This window comes from Eretmochelys imbricata, chromosome 11 (assembly GCF_965152235.1).
Source record: "Eretmochelys imbricata isolate rEreImb1 chromosome 11, rEreImb1.hap1, whole genome shotgun sequence".
NCBI lineage: Eukaryota > Metazoa > Chordata > Testudines > Cheloniidae > Eretmochelys > Eretmochelys imbricata.
This window is the reverse complement of record NC_135582.1, coordinates 69,480,057-69,507,992: the sequence shown is the minus strand read 5'-3', so window position 1 is coordinate 69,507,992 and position 27,936 is coordinate 69,480,057. Positions and strand designations below refer to the sequence as shown.

Genomic DNA, 27,936 nt, shown 5'->3' with positions numbered 1-27,936 from the left:
CATTATGCCATTTCCCATCAGTCCAGGAACAATGCTAGTTTTTTGACAGGTTTCAGAGTAACAGCCGTGTTAGTCTGTATTTGCAAAAAGAAAAGGAGTACTTGTGGCACCTTAGAGACTAACCAATTTATTTGAGCATGAGCTTTCGTGAGCTACAGCTCACTTCATCAGATACATACCGTGGAAACTGCAGCAGACTTTTTTGGACGTTTGTTCTACAATCACTGTTCAGAAAGACTGCAAACCTGCCTCGATGCCACAGACTCAATGTAAAGCTTGAGAAATGTTTTTACATGTTAACATGCAGCTACATCTGTTTCTGTAGTATAGTATCAAGTGGGTCTAAAATCAGGAATAGCATAATTTGACTAAGCTCAATATGGGGGTGGGGGAGTTGGAGAGAGAAAGCAGGGAAGTTTAATTTTACAAAGGTTTCCTGGATTTCAATTATGGCTTATTTCTGTATTTACACTTTACTGTATGTACTGTATAAACAACCTTTTCCTTTTACAATAGGTTCTAAAATTGTATGGCTATTTATTAATTTATTCATACAAGCATTTTTTCTTTCCCAATTTCTTTCCTCTTCCCCTTTTTCCTGTAGATCTATCAGGTCCAAAAGGTAGGGTTTGTCTGATCTCTTGCATTATGATTTGCATGCATTTCTTTGTCACATCAGGGGCCTTGATACCATTTCAGAAATAAAACCCTTCAAGAACGCATGGTATACAGCAGGTTTTTTTGTGTGTGCAACTATCCCTAACTATTAGGTGGTCTCCATACCCTAACTGTCCCTCCTTCACCCCAGCTCTGAGAGTTCTGCTGGTAGTTAAGAAAATGTGCTTAGTCAAACATTTTAAAACAACCCTCTCCCCTGTCAAACACGCTCTTTGTAACTGCAGTATCTTTCTAGCTCATCTCATAATTTCAGGTTATTCCCTCCCACTGATTTTCATGTAAATGATCAGTGTAGTCAGCGAAAGATTAATCTGGCAAATCAGGCATAATGTGAAACTGTGTGGTGGCTTCATGTGTCATAAACTGTACAGCAGTTTGTGGAATGAATGCAAAAATTACAATTTTTAATGTTTATAATGGTAGTAACGGATCATCAGCAAGTCTTCATGTTATGTCAATCTCAAGCTGTACAATACTTGCTGTGCATGAACCATGTAGAACCTTAACGGAAAAATTGTTTTAAAAAAATACTTTGTTATCATAGTATCTGGGAGAAGAAGGAAATCCAAGACTATATAAACCTGCTGTCATCCACCTTATTTAATAAATGATCCTTCTGAGCCTCTTACCTTTCATTGAACCATAAGTGTCTTCTGAAAATCAAACTCTGGTTTGCTTTGACCTGTCACTCTCTGGTGTGCTTTTGACCTATCCTTTGTTGCATGTTTCACTGGCTGACCATATAGTGTAGAGTTTTGAAAGTGCTGTTATACTCTGAAAAGTGAGTATGTAAAACAGACACTTTTTTATTGAAATGTTCTGCTATCTGTTCAGAGTAATAGCTTGATTACTTCAGTGACAAAAAATAAATTTTAATCTCCGTTATCCTTGCCGAACCAACTCTGTTTTGGGAGAGCAAGTTGAATTTGGTTTCTGCCTGCATGTCAACAGATTTGTTAAGTAAGTCCCAATTATGGGATAATATTAACACTTAGTTACACTATATATGTACATCCCTATTAGAGGCATTCTGATTGTGCAGCTAGGACAAGATAAAATTTGACCTTCAGAATCATTACTACATGAACCAGGAACTACCTGGTTTAACTTTCAAATCCCATCTTTAGTGTTTAAAAATGTGCCAGTTAGTTTTTCCGAACTCTTATAAACGGAGTAAATTTGATCTGGAATCACTGGCAGATGTTAAAACTGGAACCTTGCAATGCTATTTAATGTCACTTTTCTGACTAGAACAGCACTTGAAGCTTGCAATAGCATACTAACTAAAAAGATCAAATGAATGAGTAAACATAATTTTTCTTCCTGAAAGTGTCCTAGAATTACTTACCATTTGTAAGAGAAATCTGCAGGGAAACTAGATAATAGTCAACTTTGAATACTTGAAGAAAGAGACTTGATGTAGTTGGTTTGGCAAATGTCTAATACTTTTACATATTTAAAAGACTACTAAATATTTTCAGTCAATATGAGGTGATCCTGTTTATGTCAGAGCATTTTATAAATTAGACTAGAACCTCTAAGGCACTCAATAGCCTTTCTTTCATCAGTGGTATTAAACCTTGTAGCTTTAGGTGGGTGGAGGAAGGGAAGGCACAAAGGAGAACTGTAAACTGCCAGGAGGTAAATTTGAGAAACACTGAAATCTTGTATGGATATCTCCTTGGCCTTGTTCACAAGACTGAATTCAGAAGTGTGCAGAAAGCATGGTTCACAAAACATTGAGCATATTGTTAATTTTATTTATAGAAGCTTCCTATGTAAACGCAATGGCTTGTATTTTATTTTCATGGAATTTTTAGGTTTGAATTACATAATTTAAATCAATCTGGTTACCAGACAAAATTGCAAGCAAATTGTTTTGGAGGAAATGTGTATTTTAATCAGTTTACCTGTCCTGAATATTACAAAGCAAAATTTGTAAGTTTTACCAAACAGGACTCTGCAGTTGTCTAAATCAGTGCATTTATTTACAGGATTGGGACCTTCCATTATATTTAATTTTTGGGTAGGTTGTCATATTCCAGTTCTATCTCAGCACTTGTGATGAGATGCTTAAAGCATGGAACTATGGTCAGTTGCTGAAGAAAGAACAAGAAATAGTACAAATGAAATGAATTAAGCCCTACCTTGAAGTACACTTTGGATTCTTATTTCTTTATGGCTAAGCAGTGTCTGAACATTGCAAGAGGTTTCTGAGCCCATGCTTAAATGCTTTGTGGAAAAGAGAAGCAATAACTTACTTGCTGAATTTTAAACATGCAAGTAAATTACCTTGCTGAATAAGAGTCTTTTTCTTTGTTGTAGAAACACTATTGCATAGTGCTTTAAACATATAAAGCACTAAATAAATGCTCTTATTTTTAATTATTTTAAAAATGTTTTATTTAAATGACAGTGACTGCTTTTGGAAGCTTATATTCTAATATTTTTCATACTTGTATAAGACTGCAGTAAGCATCCATCCACCTATTCTCAATTGTTCCTCCAAGCCAGTGGTATCTATCAAGTTAATCATGTGGTTTTTGTCTGCCCGGATTCTCCAAACTGAGTAGTCATGTTTATGATCTCCTTTGTAAAGCACTGCTTTTCTCCTTCCAGGGGGCTCGCCAGATCACCCCCTTTGGTTTGAAGGCCCAATTAGGCGAGATGTTTGTAATCTGACAGAATTAGACAAGGAAAGCCAACAAATGTCTCTTTCCCAAGTTTTCTCATATGCAGATTGCTTTAGGAAGTAAGGTGAATGAAACTGTTGCAATTGAGTTGATGCTAAACACTGAGTTATACCATAAAGACTTCCAGTTCTTGAATGTTTAACTTAAATGTTATGGGATCTAAACAAAATAGGAAGCCATGCTTTTAAAAACAATTCCCTGTCTCCCTCTCAAAGGCACTACCAACAATGCAGGTACAGGCAAAGATTAGATGTGGGCTTATTTACAATAATATGAATCCTTTTGAGGAGAATATTAGTCAAATAAATTGTTCTGATGTACATCTTCCTCCGAAATACGAATTAATTACTCCTTGTTTCCAGTGATTCTTCTTTATAGCAGTAATTTTTTAATTGTCATAACTTTCACAAAGTTTGTCATACTATTTTGTGTTAAGTAGACTTTCAGTAACCCCCCAAAATAGAGTTTTTAATACAGTGTTTATATGGGAAGAAAAAACCTGAAATGTTAGTTTACTGAACTCTAAAGCACTTCTTGTCTAATCCAATCACAAAATCAGTAGGGTTACTCCAGAGTTGTTATGCAAAGAAAATATGAACCAAGAAACTGAAGGCTTTCTTCCTGGAATGTATATGTGTTATTTGGTACTGAGTGGGTGTGGGCTTTCCAGACCTTACCCTCCACCTTTTGTGGTTCTGCACATCCTAAACTGTACTGCAGGTTCCTTATAATGTGTAACCTCTTGCCATTCATGATTTTGTATCACTTTCATGATGATGGAAGTTGTGAAAAAGCCTATTCACATTTTGAAAAGGATCTTTTAAGAATTGTTCATTTTCATAAGAGTACATGGAGATTAACTCTATTTTAATCACTTTGTCCTCCTTCCAAGTGTACAAATCCATGGTTTGATGGAACTTTTCATCCTGGAAGTGTTATGTACGGTCCCCTTGTAACAAGTCTTGACTGACCTGGGTCAGGAACCCAAGGCTCATTACACCCTTTCTCACTCCTTTGCCCACAGCTTTGCTTATGATTGTCTGATTTAAAAACAAAGCAAAACACTTTTCTTCTTTATAAGGAAACTTGTTTCAGGCATGCGCTGCTTTTCACAGTGGCATCAAGGAGCTGAGTCACACTCTGCAATTTTCAGCTTTGCACTGGCGTGTTTGTCTAATCCTTGAGCATGCGTGTTTCAGTGTGAGAGACTGACTGTGGAGCTCGGCAGAACCATGGCAATGCACGTCTCAAAGTTCAGTGCTTATCTGTCTCATCTGAATTCTGTTTTTCCCTTTTCTGTCTATAGAAATATTATGGTCTGGATACAAAGTGGGGTGACATCGAGCAGTGGATGGTAGGCCTTGATCAACAAAGCTAAAAATAATTTTACCATTGATATCTTGTACAGCTTACAATTTTTGAGATTCCATGGGACAGGTATATTGCTATATTTGAAGAATCAGTTTCCAGTCTTATGAAGACTGTTTTGAACTTTTCATCTAGAGTATTGCTTACTTGTATTTTTGTTTGTAGTCAGTTTGAAGGGTCTAATATATAGGATGGTCATAACATAAGATTGAAATAGTTGCTAAAAATGGATTTCTTGATTTAAAAGCACACACAAAAATTCGCTTTAGACCTGGAAAAAAGTTGTTTTTTTCTTCTGGTAACTAAAACAATTGCTAAAACAGGCCAGATTTGGTTTCAAATGTATTTATTTCAGTTTTTAAAAAGAAATTATTCTTTGATCCTTAGTTTATAAAGCCATTCACTAGTTAGGGACTGGAGGCAGGGCTGTTGTTCCCAGGTTGGTCTTTTTGGGTATCCCGACCTGGTAACATGAGTTAGTGTCTGGAAATTGTTGGCTTGATTCTTGAAATCCTGATCCATTTCCCCTGTCCCCCCAGCCACACGCTTTCTTGGATTATACTCCCACCATTGTCAGGGTGACGTGCCATCCAGACTAGGTGAGGTTCCTCATTGTGTTTGAGGACAAAAGGGACCCCCAGATCACTTAGTCTGGTCTCCTGCTCATTACAGGCCACTAAACCCCACCCCATTACCCCTGTGTTGAACCTACTGACCCGGATTAGATTCAAATATTACAGCCCTCAGGAGACTAAACTATTGTGTGCCACAGGCAGAGAATAGAAGGGTCTGAGGTACACCAGTGCCCAAGGCCTTGGCAAATGCAGGGAATTGATTTAGTGTGGGCTTGTCTACACTTTAATTTTATAACGCTCTAACTTGCTGGCTCAGGGGTGTGAAAAATCATCCCCTGAGCTTAGCAAGTTTGAGTGCTTTAAAGCACTAGTGTGGACAGGCTCCGAGCTCTGGGAGCTGTGCTCCCAGTGCTTGGAGCTATTCCCCTCGTGGACGTGGATTACCAGGAGCGCTGGGAGACTCTCCTAGCGCTCGTGCATGACCACACTCACACTTCAAAGCGCTCACACACTCACACTTTGCAGCAGCGCTTTGAAGTTTCTAGATGTAGATGTAGCCTTAGTTATACCCAGAGGATCCTAGCTGGTGACCCGTACCCCATGTTGCAGAGAGGCAGAGGCAAAAACAAAACCAAGGTCCCTGTCTCTCTGACATGGAGGAAGTTCCTTCATCACCCTGAAAATGGAGATCAGTCTGAGCATGTGAGCAAGACCCACCTGCCAAACCTGATAATACTCCCTTGAGAGCTCACAAGTCAGCCTTTTGTCACTTCAAAACCTTGCATGCTCCACAGAGAGAGCAAGAGCTCACTATCTCTAGTGCTTCCCAAATCCAGAGCTTAGTTTTAATGGGCAGAACGCTAACCACAGAATATTGAAGCTTGCTTGAAAACCAACAAATTTAAACAACTCACCTGTGGCAAATATAGTTGTATAACACGTACGTTTATTTTTCATTCTACTTTTTAGCCATTGCTAAATAGTGTTAAAACCATTTTGTTGAAATTTAGTGCATCCTACTACATTGTCAGTGTTCCAAGTTCCCATACAAAGCAATGTATAATACAGCCCAGTTACTGGAAGTAGGATATAGATTCTTTTAGCTTGTTAGCAAAGGCCATGTCTTTCAGTCAAATCCACATTAAAAGGTGGATTGCATTCTCATTTTTACAGGGTAGAGAATGCCATTCAAATTGAAGACTTCTTTCTGAGGGAACTATAGACTAGAAAGCTTTCTTTTAGCTACAGGCTCTTAGACCCACTAGGGTAGTGCATTTAACTGTCTTAATCAGTGTGTTTGCACTGTGAATGTCTAGGTATTAATAAGAGAGACAAGCAGAAACTTCTTTGAATGAGACAAGCTTTCAAGCTCTTCTTAGGGACCCTGGGGAGCTCTAAAGGTTGTCTCCATAGGCACTGACTACATGGGTGCTCCAGGGCTGGAACACGCACGGGGAGAAAAAAAAAAGGTGGGTGCAGAGCACCCACAAGCAACCACCCTATCAGCTCTTTCCCTCCCCCCAGTGCCTCCCACTGGCTGGTGGCCCCGCTGATCAGCACCTCCCCCTCCTGTGGTGGGCAGGAGGCATTGGGAGGCAGGCAGGGTGCTAGGGGAAGCGGGGGCAGGAAGAGGCAGGGCAGGGGTGGGGCCTTTGGGAAGGGGTGGAGTAGAGGTGGGGCCTGGGGCAGAGCCGGAGGGGAGCAACCCCGGGCACGTTAGAAAGTCGACATGTATGCTTGTATCTTTCACCAACAGAAGTTGGTCCAACTAAAAGATATTACCTCACCTACCTTGTCACTCTCATATCCTGGGACCGACATGGCTAAAGAAAACAATGCATATAACTTGCCATTGTATTTTAGAAATGTATAGTAGTGAAGAATGGGCTGGGATGAAGGAAGGAGGACAGGTATAGGGAAATAGCAAGTTCTAATTTTTTTTCCTCAGTTGCCATAGTGCATCATCTATCATTATCAGATTAAACCTTGCTAAATCCAGCTTCCTTCTTAACACTGAGGTTTCATTTTTTCTAACTGAAGGCTTTGTTTTACTATTTCTGTCCTTTCAACATTTCACTCTTATTTTCTCTGCTGCTTTGATAGGAAGACAGTGAGCGTTATTCTCGTAGATCCAGAAGAAATGCCTCGGTTAGTATTTTCTTTTGTGCATTCTTCATACATATTTACGTACGTCACTTGCAGCACGCTGGCAGTGTCTTTTAAAAACAAATGTATTTACTGTTAATTTTGTGCAACACTTCATGCCTCTCTGCAAAGAATTCTGGTGAGTTTTTGCAAATTAAAATCCAACTCTTTTGCACAAGTGAACAATGAACCTGTTTGTTTTGCATGAGCCAGACATGGCACAAAGAGGAGTTGTACAAGCTCCTAACCTGTTCAGCCTGTAGGGGAATGCTTTAGAACTTCCTTTGTATTGCCTGAAAATGGTCCAATGTTTGACGTGGCTCTGTTATATTTACTCTTATGTTTGTTGTCTAATATAAATGAAACGTGTACTGGGCAAGCCTTTAAGGAGTTTAGCACAAAATCTTTTCCTCCCTTTGGCTTCTGTTAATTGATTCTATCAGTACTTGTTTCATTGCTTGTTATCTGTATTCTTTTAATTGTTTCTTGTCTCCTACACTTTCTCTTCAATAGGCTTCAGATGAAGATGAGCGCATGTCAGTGGGTAGCCGTGGAAGCCTGAGGGTTAGTAACTTGTACAATTACGTGCATGATTTTTTTTATTGATGTTGCTGTTCTCCCACACCTTACAAAAGTTTCTCTGTACCCTTTCCAGAGAGAGCTCTGATAATTTCTTGTCTCCCAAACCTCCCAGTTTTCTATATTATAGCCTTATAATTGAGGCCTACATTGAAGCCAACAGTTCCTTCATCCAAGGAGAACTGGATAGGTGTGTCAGTTTCATAGACATTAAATTGTAAATATGAATATAAGTAAAGTATAAAATTGCGTAGAGATTTTTTTTCTGCTGAATGCTCTCTTCACTAATCACTGGGGGAGGTATTTAGTCAAGATGTGGGTCTACAGAATTTCCTCTTGCATGGATCTTTTTAAGCTGTTCCAGCATTAGTGACCATATGGAGCAATCTGAGAAATGATGCAGCATTCACTCCCTTGGGTGTTAGGGGTCACAGTTTAGAAACTAAATGTAAATCAGCTGATGGAAAGCACGTCAGTTCAGTGTTCCTGTGAACCAGTATTAATACCGTTCTTAGCTGGTCTTTTTAAATAGCTTGGGGATCCAGGTGACTTCTTCCTCAAAGCTGGCATTATTGAGATGTTTGGAGCCTGTCTCCTCCCAGAAATGAGACTGGGCACTAAGGAAGGATCACTGGGCACAGGAGCTCACAGTCACTTAGGTCCAATCTATATGAGATACATTTACCATTTAAGAAAGGTAATATCTTCCTAGTATATCTGAAAAACACTTTGTCACATACAAAATAGCTCCAACCAGTATACATGTAGGTACATCAAACTGCTTCACTCTGTACCATTCCAGTGTGCACCATTTTAATTCCAGCGTGGACCAAATTAGCTCTCATGATAGTGCACATGGTTGAGAGAGTCTCTCCTGCTACTGTCCCATGGTGCACTGATTGTCTTTTGAAAACTCTTACAATTCTGTAGCTTATGGGGTGGGTACTCAGAGGCCATTGCAACTGAAATGGTCTAGAGCAGTACTAGTACTGACATAGGGCAATAGTGCAACAGTTTGGAACATGAATTAAGAGTGGGCACATAGAATCGTTTGTGCCTAAGCCATTTCTGTTGTTCTAATGCAGACAGAATCTTAAGGCAGTTAACAATAGCATTAGTTTACCTCTTTAAGATTGCTATTGATCAGTGGTTCTCAACCAGGGACCTGGGGGCCCATCAGCAGGTTTCAGGGGGTCTGCCGAGCATGACTGGCTTTAGACTCGCTTGGGCCCAGGGCAGAAAGCTGAAGCCCTGTCACGCAGGACTGCAGCCTGGTGCGCTGAGCCCCACCACCTGGGGCTGAAGCCAAAGCCTGAGCAACTTAGCTTCATGGTGCCCTTTGTGATGTGGGGCCCCAGGCAATTGCCCTGCTTCCTACCGCTTGATGTTGGAGAAAAAAAAATTGTTATGGTACAGGGGGGCTGTGGAGTTTTTATAGCATGTTGTAGGGAGCCTCGGGGGGAAAAAAGGGTTGAGAATCCCTGATATAGATTATTCAACTCAGACAAATTAAGAGTATATATTTTAAAGAATGATCCACATCCTTAATCCTAGCTTTTACCATTTGCAGAGAGGTGTCATGCAGCTCTTGGAAGATCCTGTAATTATTTACTCAACTAAGAGTTGATGTTTTTTCTCTTTCTGGAGGAGTATCCCGAGGAACTGTTGAATGGAATGGTCTTATTTTCCTCTAAATAGTTTTATATTTATGTGTAAAAGGCCTAAAATTCTACCACTGGGGAAACAAATTGAATGAGTGATTGCTAATTAAATTCCCATCTTTTAATGGACATACAGTATATCTTGTACTATGAGTGTCTCATTCCCTTTTTGTGTGACATCTATATACTAGTCATGATATGACATTGGTTTTACTGAAACATTCCCACCTCCTGGAATTGGGGATTAATTTAATTTTCCCAAACAGTATAACTAGAATATGCTTGATACCTTTATGACTTTGCATTCTTTATTTCATTAACAAGAAAGCAATAATGGATGAGTTTTCCTCAATGATGAGGAAAAGGTTAAGAAATATGAACACTAAAATGGGTTTTTTTTAGATTTTAGTTGAATTAAACTTTAATAAAATTGTGCATGGAATTGATTAGGGAAAAATGCTTTCATTCCTAGAGCACTTGAGGTTTCAGTTTAGTTTGTTCTGGGCAATTTTCAATTAAACTGCTTATCCAGTCCTGACTATAAGTGTATTTTCATGGCCTGCAAGGAAATTAATGACTGAAATATCATTTCCAAAATCCTCATGAATAAGGGTCCCTATTAGACCTTAATATACTTTATTCTGATGGCCATTGGTAATTAAAATTTGCATTTCACTAAACGGGCTGCATTTCCTCACCCAAAAGAAATGTCTGATTTCTAATCTCTCTGGAGTGCAAATAAGCGTCCCTAATATCCAACAGTATTCCCATGCTACTAACCATACAGTCTTTCAGTTTTAAGAGCCAGATCTTTATCTGGTGCAAACTGGTGTAGCCACTGAAGTCAGTGACTAGCAGCAGCTGAAGATCTAGCTCATAAATATTTACTAGTTAAGTTTGTGAGCAATGTCCTTGTTTGGTAGAAAACTTTGTCTAATGGAGTCTTGTGGAAGAAACTTTATGCCATAATATCCCTAACGTATTGCACCCAATTTCCTGTATGACTGTTAAAAGGGGGGCATTCCTCAATGAATGATCTTAAATCCAAATATTTGAGTTTTGCACACACACTGAGGGAGGTTTGACCCCTAAATTTTAACACTTGAAGAATGAGAAACCCCTGCGATTTCCTGCCCTGACCCAGGGGCAATTGTGACTTCAGGCCAAGGAAAGCAGGAGGTAGATATATTAGCTCATAAGTCTGAGCCAAAGTCTGTCCCTTAATAGCCTTGGTTTAAGGCACATGATTTTATTCACACTGAAACAAAATACAACTAATTATATTCTTAGGATTGATACCTGGCTCACAATTGCTTGACAAGACAAAATTGTGAATATGCTTTAAGTGGTTTGTGTAGACATTTAGTTATGCTTCTGTTAACTTCTTTCAGGCATCTTTGGTTTTGCTTTTTTATGTATGTATAAAAGTGAAATGAAAACCTGGCCTCCTAGGATCTGAGTTCAGAGTTCTCTGCTTCTTTTGCTAAGCCTTGTTAACATAAAGAACTCTTTAGAAACAAGGCGTCCTGTGGCACCTTATAGACTAACAGACGTATTGGAGCATAAGCTTTCATGGGTGAATATATCCGATGAAGTGAGTATTCCCCCACGAAAGCTCATGCTCCAATACGTCTGTTAGTCGATAAGGTGCCACAGGACTTTTTGCTGCTTTTACAGATCCAGACTAACACGGCTACCCCCTGATACTTTAGAAACAAGGAAACTATATCTTGTCTCTATTTAAGTTTGTGTGAAACTAGATTAGATTCACAGAGAAATCTGAACTGTGGTCTTTGACAGTAAGTAAAGGTGGAATTTGTTTGAAAACCTTTTGTTTCAAAGTTTATTTGTTATAGAAAACTTCATATTTGGATTTGGTGTTAAACAGATTTTTTTAATTTCTTACAAAAAGAAGCTGTTTTGCTTCCTGTGAAAGTTCCTTGAAATATCTGTATGGTCACTCATGGAATACCATACAAGATGGGTAGAATTTACAAATTTTCTCTTGAAGGGTTGGTTCTTTCTCTTTTGGACAGGAAGTTTCCAAACAGTGGAGCAATGTCAGAAAAGGTATTACCATGTGAAACCTCCCAGTTCTCCAAAATCAGCAATTTCTTTCTCAGAGTTTTTTCTCCTGGACTATTCTCCTCTAAGAATGTTTTACTGTGATTTGTTCTGAGACCGATGAAAAGTGCCCAAGTATCCTACCGTATCATTCTGGAAGCCACATAGGCTTGCTTTACTCTTAAGTGATTTTTGTTGCAGAAAAACTTAGAATATCATTTTCTGTTTTTTTAAGACATATGACCCTGGTTTCAGTCTTCTTCCACTGCCAATTCTCTTCAGTTTTCCCTAATTTCATAATGGGCCAACTCCCACATCCAAGATCCCACAAGATGAAATATTGTTGAGTTATCGCCCAATAGTGATGCAGCATACAAAGACTTGTCTCTATTTCTCTCGTTAATCTGGTTGATGGTTGCTGAAATTCCTGACTTCTGAACCGGTGCTAGCATTTGTGCTCTCGTTGCTCAAAACCAAGGAATTTTAAACTTTTACAACTCAGTGCCTATGTCTTCCTGATTGCCATCTTTGGGTTTTTTGTAGTCTGATAGTTTTTATTTCCTCTCATGCTCTTGACAGTCTGACTTGGAGTATGCCAGTGCCTATCCAGTGGTGAGAATGGTCTGAAGTTGCAGTGTGTAATAGTACTTTTTTTCCACAATTTCTAACGCCTCTTGCTATATCTGGTCAATAGTAGAGAAGGAGACCCAAAAAGGCAAATGATCATGATAGCAGTGTTGTGGTCTCTGATGTGGATACCTGACTCAAGGAATGAGACACATCCCACTGTTTCACTTAGCATTATGACATTTGTCAGACTCAGCAAGGCAAAGGATTAAACAACAATCATGGAGAATGAACTAACTCCCACCTAAAGGTGTCGTCCCTTCAGGGCTGCGTGGAGAAACTTGCATTACCACTACTTACATTGTACCTGCTCAGAGGAGAGATGGCTTCATTCTCCAGTGCTCTGTGTGGTAATCTTCACAAATACAAAGCTCACTATTTTCAAAATGTGCGTTTAATTGAGACATGAACAGTGAACTTTTTTCCTCTTTACTCCTGAGGGCATTCTGCGCCTAAAAATTCTGCGTGCAATATGTTGAAATTCTGCACATTTTATTTGTCAATAAGTAAATGCAGAGGCTCCAGCATGGCAGTGCAGATCACAGGCCACTGACTGCACGAAGGTGGGAGATCACGCTGCAGCCTCCCCACCCCCCAGGACATGGAGTCAGTGGCAAGGCTGCACCTGACCCTGACACCGCACAAGGCCTGGGCCTACCCCAGAAACACTCCGGGGCCCTGCCCCTCTGCGTCAGCTATGGGTGGGCAGGCTCAACCAGGCAGGATCCAAGTGCGGAGGGACTCAGTATGGGGGGGAATCCAGGTGTGGGGTGAGAGGATTCTGCGTGGGACAGTCTGGGGTGCAGGCAGCTCAGTGGGAGGGTCTAGGTATGGGGGTGGATCTGGATTCACAGAGGCTCGTTGGAGGGATTCCAGGTACAGGGACAATGGGACTCTGCAGGAGCTTCCAGGTGAAAGTGGTTGGGGCTCAGTGGAGGGGTCTGGGTGTGGGGGTCTCAGGAGGGAGGTCTGGGTGCTGGGGGAGTGGGGCTTGGGGGTCTGGGTGCAGCTAGTTGGGGGGTCAGTGGCGTAGGGGTCTGGATGTCGGGGCTTGAGTGCAGGGAGCTGAATGGGAGTGGTCTGGTTGCAGGGGTGGGGGTCCTGATGCAGGGGTCTGGGTGCAGAGGGCTTCAGATGCAGGGGGTTCAAGAAGGTGGTGTATGGAGGGCTAGGAGGGTTCTGGGAGTACGAGGTGAGGCTTGGCGGGGGTGTCTGGGTATGGGAGTTCAGGATTCATGGGGTTTGGGCGGATGGGGGACCAGCTTCCTGTACAGTGATCCCTCCCCCACAGCTGAGGAGCAATGGGGGCAGGAAGCAGGGAAGGATGCTGAGCTTCCTGCAGCTGGGGGAGATTTCTGGGAATGGGTCTGACACAGCCCTAGCTACTCCTTATAGGGGAAGAGGAAGTCCCATCGTCTCCTGCCTCCAGCCCAGCTGGGACTAGCATCTGATCTTGGCTCAGGGTAGGAGCCACTGCCTGGGGTGTCCCCAGCCCTGCAGTGATTTACCTCTCTGCCGACTGCTCCAGATGCCTGAAACAATGTACCTGCGCAGCTAGGGAGTGGTGCATGACTGCTCTTGCAGCTTCCCTTTGCTTACCTTTCAGTCATTTTTCTGCAGGGATGCAAAGCAGCCTGCGGGGGACATGAATTCTGCACATGCTCAGTGGTGCAGAATTCCCACAGGAGTATCTCTTGGACATTTTCCCCATTGTACAAAGAGCTGTCTTGGAGATCATTAAAATCTAGGTAGAAAAGCTATTACCTGTTAGAGCTGAATATTATATACAACTTTAATTTCCCATGTATTTCAAGTAGATCTGTTCCTGGAAACAGAAAATGAATAAATCTGCAGTACAGTATATACCATGTCTGAATAGCCTTATCTTTGCTTGTGAAGATAAAATCAACATTCATAGTTACAGTATTTTTATTTGCAAAAAAGAAAAAACGGATTTTAAGATTGGGATCCTTAAATCTGGGTTTAGATTACATGACAACATTAATACTGCTCCCTTGTAAGTCTATTGTGACAGAGCATAGGGTCTTGCTGTGCCTCCACAAAAGGCAAAGTACAAGAAGATCTTTTTTTAAAAGCTGCTGAATGAAGAGCAGTTCCACTTTATTTGAACTAAGCATCATTTCTACCTCCCACTAGCTGGCTGTTGTGAATCAGTGCTTCAGGCCTCCACATCAGAACTTGAAAACAAGCTCTTGCAGCCAATTTCATTGAAGGCTGTGTGTTTCTCTCTTTTTCTGCATTCCCTACCCCTATTTCAAATTAAGAATTTATTCACCCAGTATATTCTATTTCCTTGATCAGTGGCCTATATTCAGATACAGTTCTATCTGTGGGGAGGGATAACTCAGTGGTTTGAACACTGGCCTGCTAAACCCAGGGTTGTGAGTTCAATCCTTGAGGGGGCCATTTAGGGATCTGGGGTAAAAATTGGGGATTGGTCCTGCTTTGGGCAGGGGGTTGGACTAGATGACCTCCTGAGGTCCTTTCTAACCCTGATATTCTATGAGTCTAACACTTACTGTGCTTAGTTTTTGCATGGATATATTGATGTAGTACGTATATATGGCAGAGGGCTCTATCAATTGATTTAACCCAGCAGGCATGAATAGTTTTAACTGCAGCTATTAATGTTAACTGCATGGTTATTCTTTAATAATTTTAAATCATAAACTAGCAATCTGAATCTGGTGTGATTCTGTTTTCTATATCCTCACTGAGTGTGTATATTGAATCATGCTCTGTTGATTTGTAGGAATACAGGACCTGGTTTTTGCATGTAGATCTGCATGTAGGACATGGGGAAAATAGAAATACAAGAATTCATTGATCTTTTCACCGGGTATTCTTACTCTCACTGCAGGTTGGATTAGAGAATGAGAGGCCCAAAAAGAAGAACTCCAAAGCAGTATGTATTTAGAGAGTGTTTTCCTCTGAGAGGGTTATGCTGGGGCTGGAGAGAACTTGCAAAAATTGTTGGCCATAGGGTTATGGCCAGATTGGGCCAAACAGTTTTTGTTTATACTGATAAATCAGCCTAATGCCAAGAATATATTGTAGCTCTTTGTAGTCTTGGGTGCATAAAAAGCACTAAGTATCAGTTGCTTATTACAAAATGCAGTTCAGCCCAAATGATTATACAGCAGTACTGCTAAGAGGATTTTTTTCAAGATACTCTGTATCTTCATATATTACATTAGTGAGTAGAAAGATGTAGGGAAAAGATGGTAGCAGCTAGTGTGACTGGTAACTAAGGTTGTATTTTTTCCATGAGGCAGGAGGAGGGAGAATGTCATTTAAAGTAGCAAACCAGTAAATGTAATGGGTCAACATTGAATCTAACAAGCACACGTAAGTAGCTAATAACTGAACAATGCTTTAAGATTCTAGGAGTGCTTCATTAAATAAAACAGTTTTTATAGACTACTTGTTAAGGAGCTTTACACTGGAAAATTTTCAAAACTCAAAGAATAGCCGTGTTTAAAAAACAGACTCCCCCTCAAACGTCCACAGAAATGACTTTCGAAACCTTTTTTAAAGGAAAATAGAGTTTGATTGCTTCCAGGTAGGAATGCAGACTTCATTTTGCAGAACCGGGGTGGTGGGAGGGGAGGTCATCAGATGTAAATGCCTCCACCAAACTAGGGACTAATTTTCTTGCAGCATTGATTTCATGCCAAAGACATTTCAATCACTTGTTTTTTTTCTAGAGAAGGTTATTGTAAAATCAATCTTTATGTGACTTCCACAGGGCACCTACATGTAGGCTTTCTTTTGTCGTCAATTGGAATATTGCATTTAGTCCAAAATATATTGCCAGATAATGCAATAAATACCCTGGAGGTGGAAATGTGACAAATATTTACTCATTTTGTGTGTCTGCCACAACTTTGTTCATAGTAACTCTTATGATGAATGTGACAGTTCAGAGCAACTATCCCTGCATTTCCCCACAGTGGTTCAGCAAGAGCATCGACCCATGTTTCAGCTCCCGAGCTCTTGCCTTTCTGGGTGGAGAGCTGTCTCTCTCCTTTCTGATAAGGGTATTCACAGGCTGCTCAGTTCCCTGCTTTCACTGTGTATTTCCCAACAAAGACACTCTGCCTAAACAGACCTGTTTGCTTTCTCTTCAGAGACAGGTAAGAGTGACTGATACAGATATAAATAACCACAGAGTTCTTTCTAAGCAAGCCTACTTTAGTCTTAAGGTAAAAGCACTACAGAGAAAATATTTTAAAAACAAAAGAACCTTACACAAATGTTTATAAGCTTACCAGAGTCCCAACCCTAACATGGATTCTGGCAGGAGCAGTCCTTCAAGCCTCCTTTCTAGGGGCGTCATTGTGGTTACAAGTTAATTACAGCTTCAGATCAGATCAGGCACGTGGTCTTATGAGGCCTCAGTAGGCCAAGTCCTTCCAGGCCTTCCCAAAGGCTTGTGACCCTCCATGGACCAGAGGTCCTGGCCGTTTGCTGCATCAGAAACAAGGCCCTAGATCACTTTAAAACTAGGCTGTTTATCCAAAAATTGTTTCTTGCTCTGTTGATCCCTGGCAAATCCAGTTTGAACTAGTACATGCGCACCTGCCCAAGGGGATAGCTTCTAAGGCTGATAAAGGAAGAAATTAATAGCATCCCTGTCCCTACTAGAGAGAGTACATACAGTGCCACATGTACACAATGGCATTTTTAATACAGCGTACCCCAAAGGTATTAACCCTAATTCAGTAAGGTTCAGTTTAATTCAACAGTTTATTGTAATTCCGTAAGGCTTGTTCACAAATGTTAGTCTCTCATAATGCAGTCTAAAGTTAAGCATGTGCATGAGTCTCTGTAGTATGAAGACCCTAATCACATCCACATTAATCAGGGTTTTCTCTGTGCATACGCAAGTAGAAAGGCCAACAGAAAGCTAGAATATGTCAAATATTTTGTTCACAGCAAATGCTCAGATTTTCTAGGAAATCTGTGACGACTCCAGAAATAAGTGTCTCACCAATTGCTACAGTAATATCTTAGTCCACTGTACTGTATAAATTTAATTAACTGTTAACTGCACTAGTGTGCTAGCTAATGGATTTTTATTTCTGTGCTGATATAGAAGATAGTCTGATTAAAAATTAGTTTCTTATTGATTTTTGTTAAATTTCATTCTTTGAAAGAAGCATTTTCAGTTTTTTCACATACATTTATTGGAGAGAATATGCAACATATATGTTGCCAGGGGACTGTTTGAAATGTGTAGTTTGTGATTAGAAATTCAATCATTCGTAATCCTGCTAGATGAATGCAAATATTAATGCACTGGTGCATTTTGACATCGCTTTATTACAGGCTTTTATTACCAATTCCGTTTTTGAGGGGATTTATCATTTTAATTTGCTTCAGTCTGTAATTTGGCATACAACTCTTCAGTGAGTATGCAGTTGCATTTTGCTTGAAAACAGATTCAGATTGGTTTGTCTGATGTTCCTTTTAGTGATGTATTAAAAATACGTAGAGAATATTTGTAATAAAAGTAAAACCTATCAATAACAATTTTAGGGATTGAGAGAAACAAGATGGGTGAGGTAATTTCTTTTATTGGACCAACTTTCCCTTTCCCTTCAGTAGACTGAAGTGAAACCATCCCTTTTCACTTCCCAAGGAGTCAGAAAAGACTGATACTTTAAATACATTCTGCTGATCTGTTTTTACAAAAATTTGAGGTGAAAACAGGGACATTTTTCAATAGGTTACAAGTATTGCTGGCAGATAAAACTTTCAAGTGTTCTATGAGCTGTCTGAAGTCATAATGATCCCTGGGGAACCAATGTCCCTGTTGTACTTGTGGAAAAAGCACCATCTGTGTCTTAGCTCTGAATAAATGATGACTTTCCCTGAGACCTCTTTTGGTTTCATTTAAGTTTTTTCTCTCTCATTTTTCTCTCATGACAGACCAATGGTTATGATGAAGACATGTATGGATCATCCCAGAGTAGAAAATCTAGCAGGGTTAGTAAAGAATTTCTAAAAAACATGTCACTCAAGTTCATGGAATTAACAGGAAGCTTTTCCAGAAATTAACCGTCTCCTTTGCTGAGGGCTTTTTCTAAAGCAAAATAGATGCTCTTTTTTTGTCCCTGCTTTGGAAGGCGTTTTCCCCCTGACTTCCATATTACAACTTGTGCAGATCACTAGGCATCTGCTCCTCTGTAGAGGCACAACCAAGTCCATAAAAAACAAAACAAAAAGTAAACCACAAGATTCACCAAGGCCAAGTCTTGCCTGACCAACCTGATCGCTTTCTATAATGAGATAACTGGCTCTGTGGATATGGGGAAAGCGGTGGACTTTAGCAAAGGTTTTGATATCGTCTCCCACAGTATTCTTGCCAGCAAGTTAAAGAAATATGGATTGGATGAATGGACTATAAGGTGGATAGAAAGCTGGCTAGATCGTCGGGCTCAACAGGTAGTGATCAACGGCTCGCTGTCTGGTTGGCAGCCAATATCAGAGTGCCCCAAGGGTCAGTCCTTGGGCTTGTTTTGTTCAGCATCTTCATTAAAGATCTGGATGATGAGATGAATTGCACCCTCAGCAAGATCACAGATGACACTAAGCTGCGGGGAAGGGTAGATACTCTGGAGGATAGGGATAGGGTCCAGAGTGACCTAGACAAATTGGAGGATGGGGCCAAAAGAAATCTGATGAGGTTCAACAGGGACAAGTGTACAGTCCTGCACTTAGGATGGAAGAATCCCATGTACTGCTGCAGGCTGGGGACCAACTGGCTAAATGGAGTTCTGCAGAAAAGGACCTGGGGATTACAGTGGACAAGATTCTGGATAAGAGTCAACAGTGTGCCCTTGTTGCCAAGAAGGCCAACGGCATATTGGGCTGCATTGGTAGGAGCTTTGCTAGCAGATCGAGGGAAGTGATTATTCCCCTCTAATCGGCACTGGTGAGGCCACATCTGGAGTACTGCATCCTGTTTTGGGCCCCCCCGCTACAGAAGGGATTTGGACAAATTGGAGAGAGTCCAGCGGAGGGCAACAAAAATGATTAGGGGGCTGGGGCACATGACTTATGAGGAGAGGCTGAGGGAACTGGACTTATTTAGTCTGAAGAAGAGAAGAGTGAGGGGAGATTTGATAGCAGCCTTTAACTAGTGGAAGGGGGGTTCCAAAGAGGATGGAGCTAGGCTGTTCTCCATGGTGGCAGATGACAGAACAAGGAACAATGGTCACAAGTTCCTATGGGGGAGGTCTAGGTTGCATATTAGGGAAAAACTATTTCAGTAGGAGAATGGTGAAGCACTGGAATGTGTTATCTAGGGAGGTGGGGGAATCTCCATCCTCAGAGGTTTTTAAGGCCCGGCTTGACAAAGCCTTGGCTGGGATGATTTAGTTGGGGATTGGTCCTGCTTTGAGCAGGGAGTTGGACCTCCTGAGGTCTCTTCCAACCCTAATGTTCTATGATTTTATGATTCTAAGAGGCCGTGAGTGGGAAGGAAAAAGACTTGGCCTGAGAAAATTCAAGTAGGATTTGGGGCCAGAATATAGTTCTGTCGAAACTAATTGGGTAAAAAAAACCAAAACAAGTTATGGAGAAAAATACTTTGGCAGTGGAAATATAGCTTGGACTGGAGTCTCTGGAGCTCTTTCATGCATCCTTTATAGAGATTTGATTGCCATTGGAATATGGGCATGAAATATCCAATTGAATCTGTACAGTCAATTCAAAGCATTTAAGTAGTTGCTTAACTCCAAGCATGTGAGTAACCCTGTAGCATTCAATGGGGCTACTTACATACTTAAAGTTGAGCATATACTTAAGCATTTTCCAGAAGCCAGCATTTGTTTTAATTCCCTGTTGTAAACTCTTTTTCCTGTAGCCTTTACACTTTTTCTGTATTTAGCTGTTACATGTGGAACCTAGAGAATGAATTAAGTGCAGTAAACTTCATGTAGCAACACCCTTACATGCATAAGGAGGTGTACAGTGATCAAAACTCCAGACAGCTAGCTATGTGGAGATATACAGCAAGTCTCAGTGGAAAAAACGTAGAATAGAAGTTATAATTGCAATAAATTGTAGTTTTGTACATTATGCTTGCCTTAAATTTGCAGTAATTAGCTGAAATTGCAACAAGGACTCTTATGAAAAGACAACACATACAGGGACATTTTTTGTTGTCTAAACAGTTTAAGTATTGCCAATCTTGCTGAACTTTTTGACAAAAGGAAACACTGTACAGTCTTTTCAGAGGACTTGTTGCTCTTTTGATTTGTGCCAGCGTCTCTGATAAATGATGTTCTTGTTCTTTAATGACATACTCTAGAGCTCCAACTACAGCGGAGAGAGCAGAAAATCTACAAAGAAGTCATCCAGGGAGGAGAAGTTGGTTGGTTTCTGTTTAAATATTAACATGATTTCTGTGGACACTGCAGGGTTTGTAGCATGGAGTTTTTTATGTAGCGCATGATTACAATCACGTTATTCACTCCTTGGTGTCTTCATTACTAACAGTAATTCTGATCACTGTTTGAAGGGAGAGTAAGGTTTAGGGGAACGGTAACATAGTTGAGCTGTCTTCATAGGGCATAATAAACTCCACCTCCAGTATTACTCCCTTAGAACAATACAGATTTACATCCTACCCGTATGTTTAAAACAGAGAACAGGTTTTAATTTGCAAATGTGTTGTTTGTGCATGCAAAGCACCAAGCCATTTCATTCTTAACATGCCTTAACCATAATATTGTATGTTACTGTATGCTACAGTATAAGTATATAATACCTCATTTTTCCTAAAGCTTTTGGGAAACTAATAGTCCTATTAAGTGTTGTAAACTGCCTTTCTACTACTTGAAGGCCTGGACCTGGCATGTCTTATTTGCCTGCCCTATCCCCAAATAGAGACACCACAAACTGCTGCAGATAAACCCTTGTGCTGTAGAAGAGGGTCACCCCACCTCAACAGCTGCCTAAAAGATATAAAACAAAATTTGAGTGTTTGGAGTGAGACTCACTTCATCTCTTGCAAGTCTTTACTAGAGTTTCCTGCAGCTTCTGTCAGTAACACAGAGATCCGTCGTCCACAGCCGACTTTAAAGTTGGCTGTTTGTTATCTTTCCGCATGTCTGCCTAGAAATTACATTAAAATTTCCCCATCTAACTAGTTGGGCCAGCCAGATTCAGAACTAAACAGATGAAAGCTCGCTACTGGAGTTGAAGTTGCTGGAATGACACCGAGGTTACAAATGGAAGATATTTCATTTGAGAGGCCTACTCCTGCACTTCTGTTGTGTGCTTCACATTGTCGCACCTTTTCTGACCGTGGGTTGTTCCCTGCTTCTGTTAGCTATGGCATATCAGGAAAAAGGCTTGGCCTCACACACTCTGGATGCTCCTCAGACCAATCAGGTGGTCTTTTGACACCCTGTATTTTTTGCTCTATATTGTAGAGCACCCAGCCTTCCAAATAACTCTCTGGGGTTAGAGTTGGGCAGGTTTTTACTTCCTAGTTTTACTGGGTTTCTTGTTTAACTGAGTGGGAACAGACCTTTCGTTAAACCTGGTTTGCTGCAGCCTGTCTTGGTTCTCTGTGCCACATTCTGCAGCTGTCAGAGTCTCTCCTATTCAGCAGGGAAGGTTAGAGGTGCTGATAATCGGCCTAAATCCAGAAAAAGCAAATAATTTTGTCTTTATAAAACCTCACCTTCATCTTAATAAGAATTCCAAGCCAAAGAATGTAATCTTTTCTCTTTTCTCCTTCATCTCCCCCATTTCTGCTTCACTTCAGTCTGACTCCCCCAGTCTGAAGCGATGGAAAAAAAATTCTAGGAAAAGCTGTTGCTGGCAGATTTCGATCAATGATGCACAAAATACTGCAGCTTGTTTGTTACTGAAATTTGTTCTAAAAATCTGAAATACAATCTATTTATGATAGCTAAATGAGAGGTGTCTCTGCTGTTTTGTATACATTGGTAATTCCTCTGCACAAGGACAAGACAATGTGATAAATGGAATTCATAGATTTTTTTTTTTTACTAGGCTTCAGAGCTTTTAAGCATTAAACTGGAGGATGTAGTGAATGAGAGTAATATGTTCTTTCACGTGAGGTCAGATTTTCAAGTGTCTAAGTGCTAATGTGCCTGAGGGATTGTCTATACTTGAAATGCTGCAGCTGCGCTGCTGTAGTGCTTCAGTGTAGACGCTACCTGTGCCAATGGGAGGGGTTCACCTATTGGTGTAGGTACTCCACCTCCATGAGAGATGGTAGCTAGGTCAATTGAAGAATTTTTCTGTTCATCTAGTGCGGTCTACTCTGGGGATTCAGTCAGATTAATTCCCAGGGCTGAAGCTAAAGGCCGAACCCATCACCCAAGTCTGAAGCTGAAAGCTGAGGGCTTCAGCCCTGGGTGGCAGGGCTTAGGTTACAGCCCTTTCCCTCCCACCCCCGGTCCAGGACTAAAGCCTTTCAGCGTTGGCCCCCTGCCCAGGGCAGCAGGGCTTGGGCGGGCTCAGGCTTTGTTCCCCCCTCCTGGGGTAGTGTAGTAATTTTTGTTGTCAGAAGGGGGTCACAATGCAATGAAGTTTGAGAACCACTGTCCTAATTTAAATGAATTAATACAGAATTTGACAATTCCTTCACATTAAGCAGAGTTCTCAGGTTTTTCTTCCTGTTGATACAGGGTTCCTACTACTGTGACCTTGGTCTTCACAACAGTGGCTTTACTTCCAAATCCCAACCTTCTTCCCAAAATGGAAATAGGGTCTGTCACTGTCTGTTTCCCTCTAACCTTGACTTTTTTGTTTTGAGTTCACCTGGACAACACAACCTCCTGTATTCACACAAATAATGATAGGACATTGGAGCGAAGCAATGACACTGTTCTCGGTCTGGTTGCCAGGCGTGTCTAGGTCTTGTGTTTTGTTACAAATTTATGTCTGGAATGGGAAACAGAGATCTGTTTAAGACAGGTCATGATGTTGATATGTGCCTCTCCTTTTCCTGCAATTGTTTTATTTTGCTTTTGACAGTTGTCATAAATTTTGTCTTGGAAAAGATTGCAAAATCTCCATTAAATATTCGTAGTTCATCTTAGCTGAGACCACTCCTCTGCTCACCTTGCCAGTCTATTTCCTGTTGGCACATGTGAGATGAAGCTATAACCCTTGCCCTTCCCACTCTGTGTAATTTACAAGGCAAATGATTCCTGTACTAGGGCAAGAAAATCACAAAGCATAAGGCCTTAAAATCCTCTTGGTGGTTGAATTGTCCTCTCTGCATACAGGCAAAGTACACTGTATCTGGCTGGGTGAGGGTGCTGTTAATGTATATACAGTATATACAGCACCGTATTGTGCCTTGTGTAGCCTTTGCTGAATGTGCACTCTGAACTTCACACTCACCTCCTGGGAATGTGTATTACTAACAGTAATGTCTTTTGTGAATGCACCTCCCTGTTTCTTTTATTTTATGGTATCCTGTCTTATAATGTAAGCAGAATTGTCCATCCTGATTCTGAATAATTTGATTTTGTCGCTTTCTGTTCAATAATAAAATAGGTCACAGATGGTTCAAAACTGTCTGGAGTATTTTAAAAATCTACCCTCTTAATTTTCCTGTCTCTGTGGGTATTGTACCGAAGTTACTTCTGTTTTTGAATTGCTGGCTTTGACTGAAACCAGAATGGTCATAAGCTCTCCTTCTGACTGCTGTACATATAGGCAAGGCTAAGATTTTTTCCACAGATATTTTTAGTAAAAGTCACGGACAGGTCACGGGCAATAAAGAAAAATTCACAGAAGCCTATGACCTGTCCCTGACTTTTACTAAAAATATCTGACAAAATGGGGAGCTGCTCGGTAGCTGTGGGGCTGGCTGGGAGTTCTGGGAGCCCCCACCACCCATGGGGGCTCGGAGCTCCAGGGTCCCCCTTCCCCCTCGGCTTGGAGCTGTGGGGTCCCACATGATGGCCAGGTACAGCGGGGTCCCCCTTGCCGCCTGAGATGGCCAGGAGCGGCAGGGGTACCCCACAGCTCCCGGCCTCCGCTGGCGGCAGTGGGACCCTGCAGCTCCCAGCCACCTGTGGGCTGAAGTCACGGAAGTCTTTGGAAAGCATGGATTCTCTGACTTCCATGGCCTCCATGACAAAATCATAGCCTTACATCTAGGTCTTTCTCTTAGACAGTAGGAGAGGATTAGTGACTAAAATAAGTTACTCGGTTTTCCTTCTGCACTCTCTCTGATATCCTCCCTTCCTGTAGGAAACATGCATATATATCTGCTTTATACTTATTCTTTGTTTGGACTTGAGCTTTCAGGTTTTTAAGCACAGATGGTTAATACAGTTTTGTAATACTGTGTACGATATCTGTACACGGCTTCCCTGCATTATAGCATAAGAATTTTAATAGCATGAATACGTCTGACTGGGATGATTAATCCCAATGTGAACGCTTTTTGCTGTTATCCATTTTTATATAAAAAAGGTTTGTGCTTGTCTTCCCCAGCCTTCCTTGCTGTACAGTGATGTTCTGCCTGCCAGAAGTTACAGGGTTTGTTGTGCTTTGTCATTTTAACCACAAATGCAGAAGCTGTGCACTCACCCATGCACATGTTGTCTTTTGCCCTTGCAGTTTGTCGAGACTATCTTGTTGGTCCAGTTTATTTATATTGTACTATATTGTCATTTTAGTATATGATCCATTTGAATGGAATGCACATATGCCCATGGTGCATCTGTCAGTTCTGTTTTGCTGGTCCTACATTTTACTCCCATTGGAATTCTGCAACAGTTGCTTATGGATCTGTAACACTTCTGCAGCTTTCTAATTGGAGTAAGACATTTCTGTCTTCATTTTGGTGTATGATGTAGGACACTGAAATATGGACTAGAAAGAGGCAACATCAATCCTGACCTATACAAATTGGCAAAAATTTGTCTTGTTTAAAAACAAAATATACAGTGTAATGTTCTTGCAGAATACATTCCCACTGTTTTCCTGTGTTAAACTGAGTGTAGCTAACTTCATTCTCAAGTCTTGGCAATGGTGATAGGAAACCCTACCCTGCATTTTCTGAGCCACATAACTAAGCCAGAGATTGGTATTCTAAAATCGAACTAGATGGTAACGGTTTATAACATGCGTTCCCACCAACAGCTTCCTATTAATTCAGTAACTAATATCTCTTTTTCAATTAAATTTACCAGGAATCAATTTTTCTCTTTTCCTTACCCTGTCCCAACCCCAAAATATTTGGTTTAGCACTACTAAAATTATAAGAATTGATGTTGTCACTTTATAGCAGGTAATTTTAAGTGTTAAAGTTGATAGTTTGAAAAAGAACTGTTAAGACTGCATGAGTGTGTGAAATTTCTGATGACTTTTGGATCTCATTTTAATTCTGCACGTGTTCTGTAGTGTTTCACAGCTCACTGGAGCTAAGAATTGGTGGGTTCATTCTTCGCTTGCATGCCATATATGGGGTTTTACAGGAAATGCCCCTGTTGTTTCTGCACCTTTGTTCTTTCTCCTCCCCCTTGCACTCCTCGTTTGTGCTGCACCTTGCTATCTTGTAATGCTCCAGATTAGAAACAAAACCAAAGTCTACCAGTTTTGTGCTGACTCTGTTTTTTAATTGTAGGCGTCTCTGTATGATGAGAGCATTTACAGTGGGAATCGTCGATATAGTGCCTCTAGTTCTCGTGCTGTAAGATGTTTTCTGCATTTTTCTGCTGGGCCTGTCTTCAGTGTTATGTCCTACGATAACCTGTTTTACTAGAGCGTAGTTTTATCTGTATCAATGGGCAGTATAAGATTACTGGCCAGATAGCTGATGATGGAGAATTTTATGTAAACAAGACTGGGAGCATCACCTCTACAAAGTTCCCTCCGTGTAGATTCACTGGAGTCAAATACTAAGTGTCCTGCCTGCAATTGTCATGCTACACTGTGCAGGGGTATCACCTTATAGTTTCAGTATGATAGTATAAGTGGTTCCTCTTTCTGGTGAAAGGAATCTTAGCTCTGCCTTTGAATTTATTTGCTGTTAAGAAAATTCAAAACATCAACTGGAAAACCACATTTATGTAAGACCCCCCCTTCTTCCCTAGGGCTCCATTTCATTTTTAAATAAACTGGCTTCAGAGAGCTTAAAAATTCAGTTCCCCCATGCTACTATGTTTTCACTTGTGACTTAGTCAGGGTTTGGGGTTCATTCTCTTGTAACATGGTATTTATACCAGGTGACTTAGGAGGAGGATAGTCTGTAATAGTTGCTAGGGTGAGATTGGAGAGCTCAAGGAATCATTTATGGGAGATCCTTCTACCCATTTAAATCTGACTCTGGTCAAAAATGACAATTTATTAGCATTTAATGGTTGTTCACTAGCTTATTTAATGAGCTAGAGGATGGATAGGGCTTAACTAGTGGACAGGTTACAAATATCACCATTACTATTAACACCCGTAATGTCACTTGCAAAACGCAGGCTAAAGATGAAGACACCCCTTCTCCTCTGTGTCCCCATGTCAGGTTTGGAGCCATTTTGGTGGGGCAGTGTGAGGAAACTTGTACTGCCATTGTACCTGTTCTGAAAATGTAAATAGAGACCTTCATTGTTCAGTGCTTCCCTTGTGAAAGTCTTAAACCTTTTGCATTATTTTTTGCCAGTAATTAATGAAAAATAGATATTCTAATGTTCTCTTATGCATTAGAAGTGTAGTCCTGTTTTTAACTTAGAAAAATAAATTGAAATTGTCTCTGTAAAGCTAACTCAGCTGATATTTTCACTTTATCCTCTACCAATACATGACATTCTGTTGCAATCAAAATATGACTTGCTAATAGAATTGTACATTTTATCAATGTTATCCTGTCCTCAAATTAATTTGCTTCACGGGTCTTATCTTGTTTTCATTTTGCTCTGTTGCAACATCCATTGATAATCAGTTTGGGTTGCCCAGCAGCGTGTAATCCAGTGGATTTGCCATCTGGACAGTGCAGTCGTGTTTTGTGGGTAGAGGTATGTGTCATTTAGACAGATATCTCAAAGGATCATACCTGCAGTCCTAATTTGGGCAAAACACTCATTTACTGTGGGTTCTGAGCCTGAGAGCTATTTCTCCATCTTGCTGAGACATGGAGCACAGCGTTTTGAATGGATAATGTTTAGGCTTGGAAGGATTAGATTTTTATCAGTAAATGTCAGTAAATTCAATTTCACTGACCACACAGGTGCAAAAATATTTCCATTGATGACTGAAGTTTATAGATAGACAAAATAAGAAAAATGCTGCATGAGCACTTACTAGAGTTTATTTTGACCCATGGTATTGACAATTTGTGTTTTAATGGTTATAAAGCTTTTTAACTTTTTATATCTCAATGTCTACAGTCATTAAATAATTGTCTGGACCCCCATAATTTCCTTCAAGTGTGAACATTTAAATAGATAAAAATAAACGTCGATATTATCCATGGAAATCATAAAAAAAATTTTTTGCCAATCCTAAGGATGTTGTCCAAAGACA

The 27,936-nt window shown here is 40.6% G+C and overlaps 1 protein-coding gene across 1 annotated transcript in view; it reads left to right on the top strand.

Moving 5' to 3' along the window:
- The window catches only part of LRRFIP1 (LRR binding FLII interacting protein 1), a 188,002-nt gene that overhangs the window by 107,827 nt on the left and 52,239 nt on the right, over positions 1-27,936 (top strand). Inside the window, exons 3-9 of the mRNA XM_077829480.1 lie at positions 605-622; positions 4,678-4,725; positions 7,418-7,462; positions 7,973-8,023; positions 18,346-18,402; positions 24,913-24,957; positions 26,048-26,113. Of these exons, the coding sequence (XP_077685606.1) occupies positions 605-622; positions 4,678-4,725; positions 7,418-7,462; positions 7,973-8,023; positions 18,346-18,402; positions 24,913-24,957; positions 26,048-26,113 (330 nt within the window). The remainder of the gene's footprint in view (positions 1-604; positions 623-4,677; positions 4,726-7,417; positions 7,463-7,972; positions 8,024-18,345; positions 18,403-24,912; positions 24,958-26,047; positions 26,114-27,936) is intronic.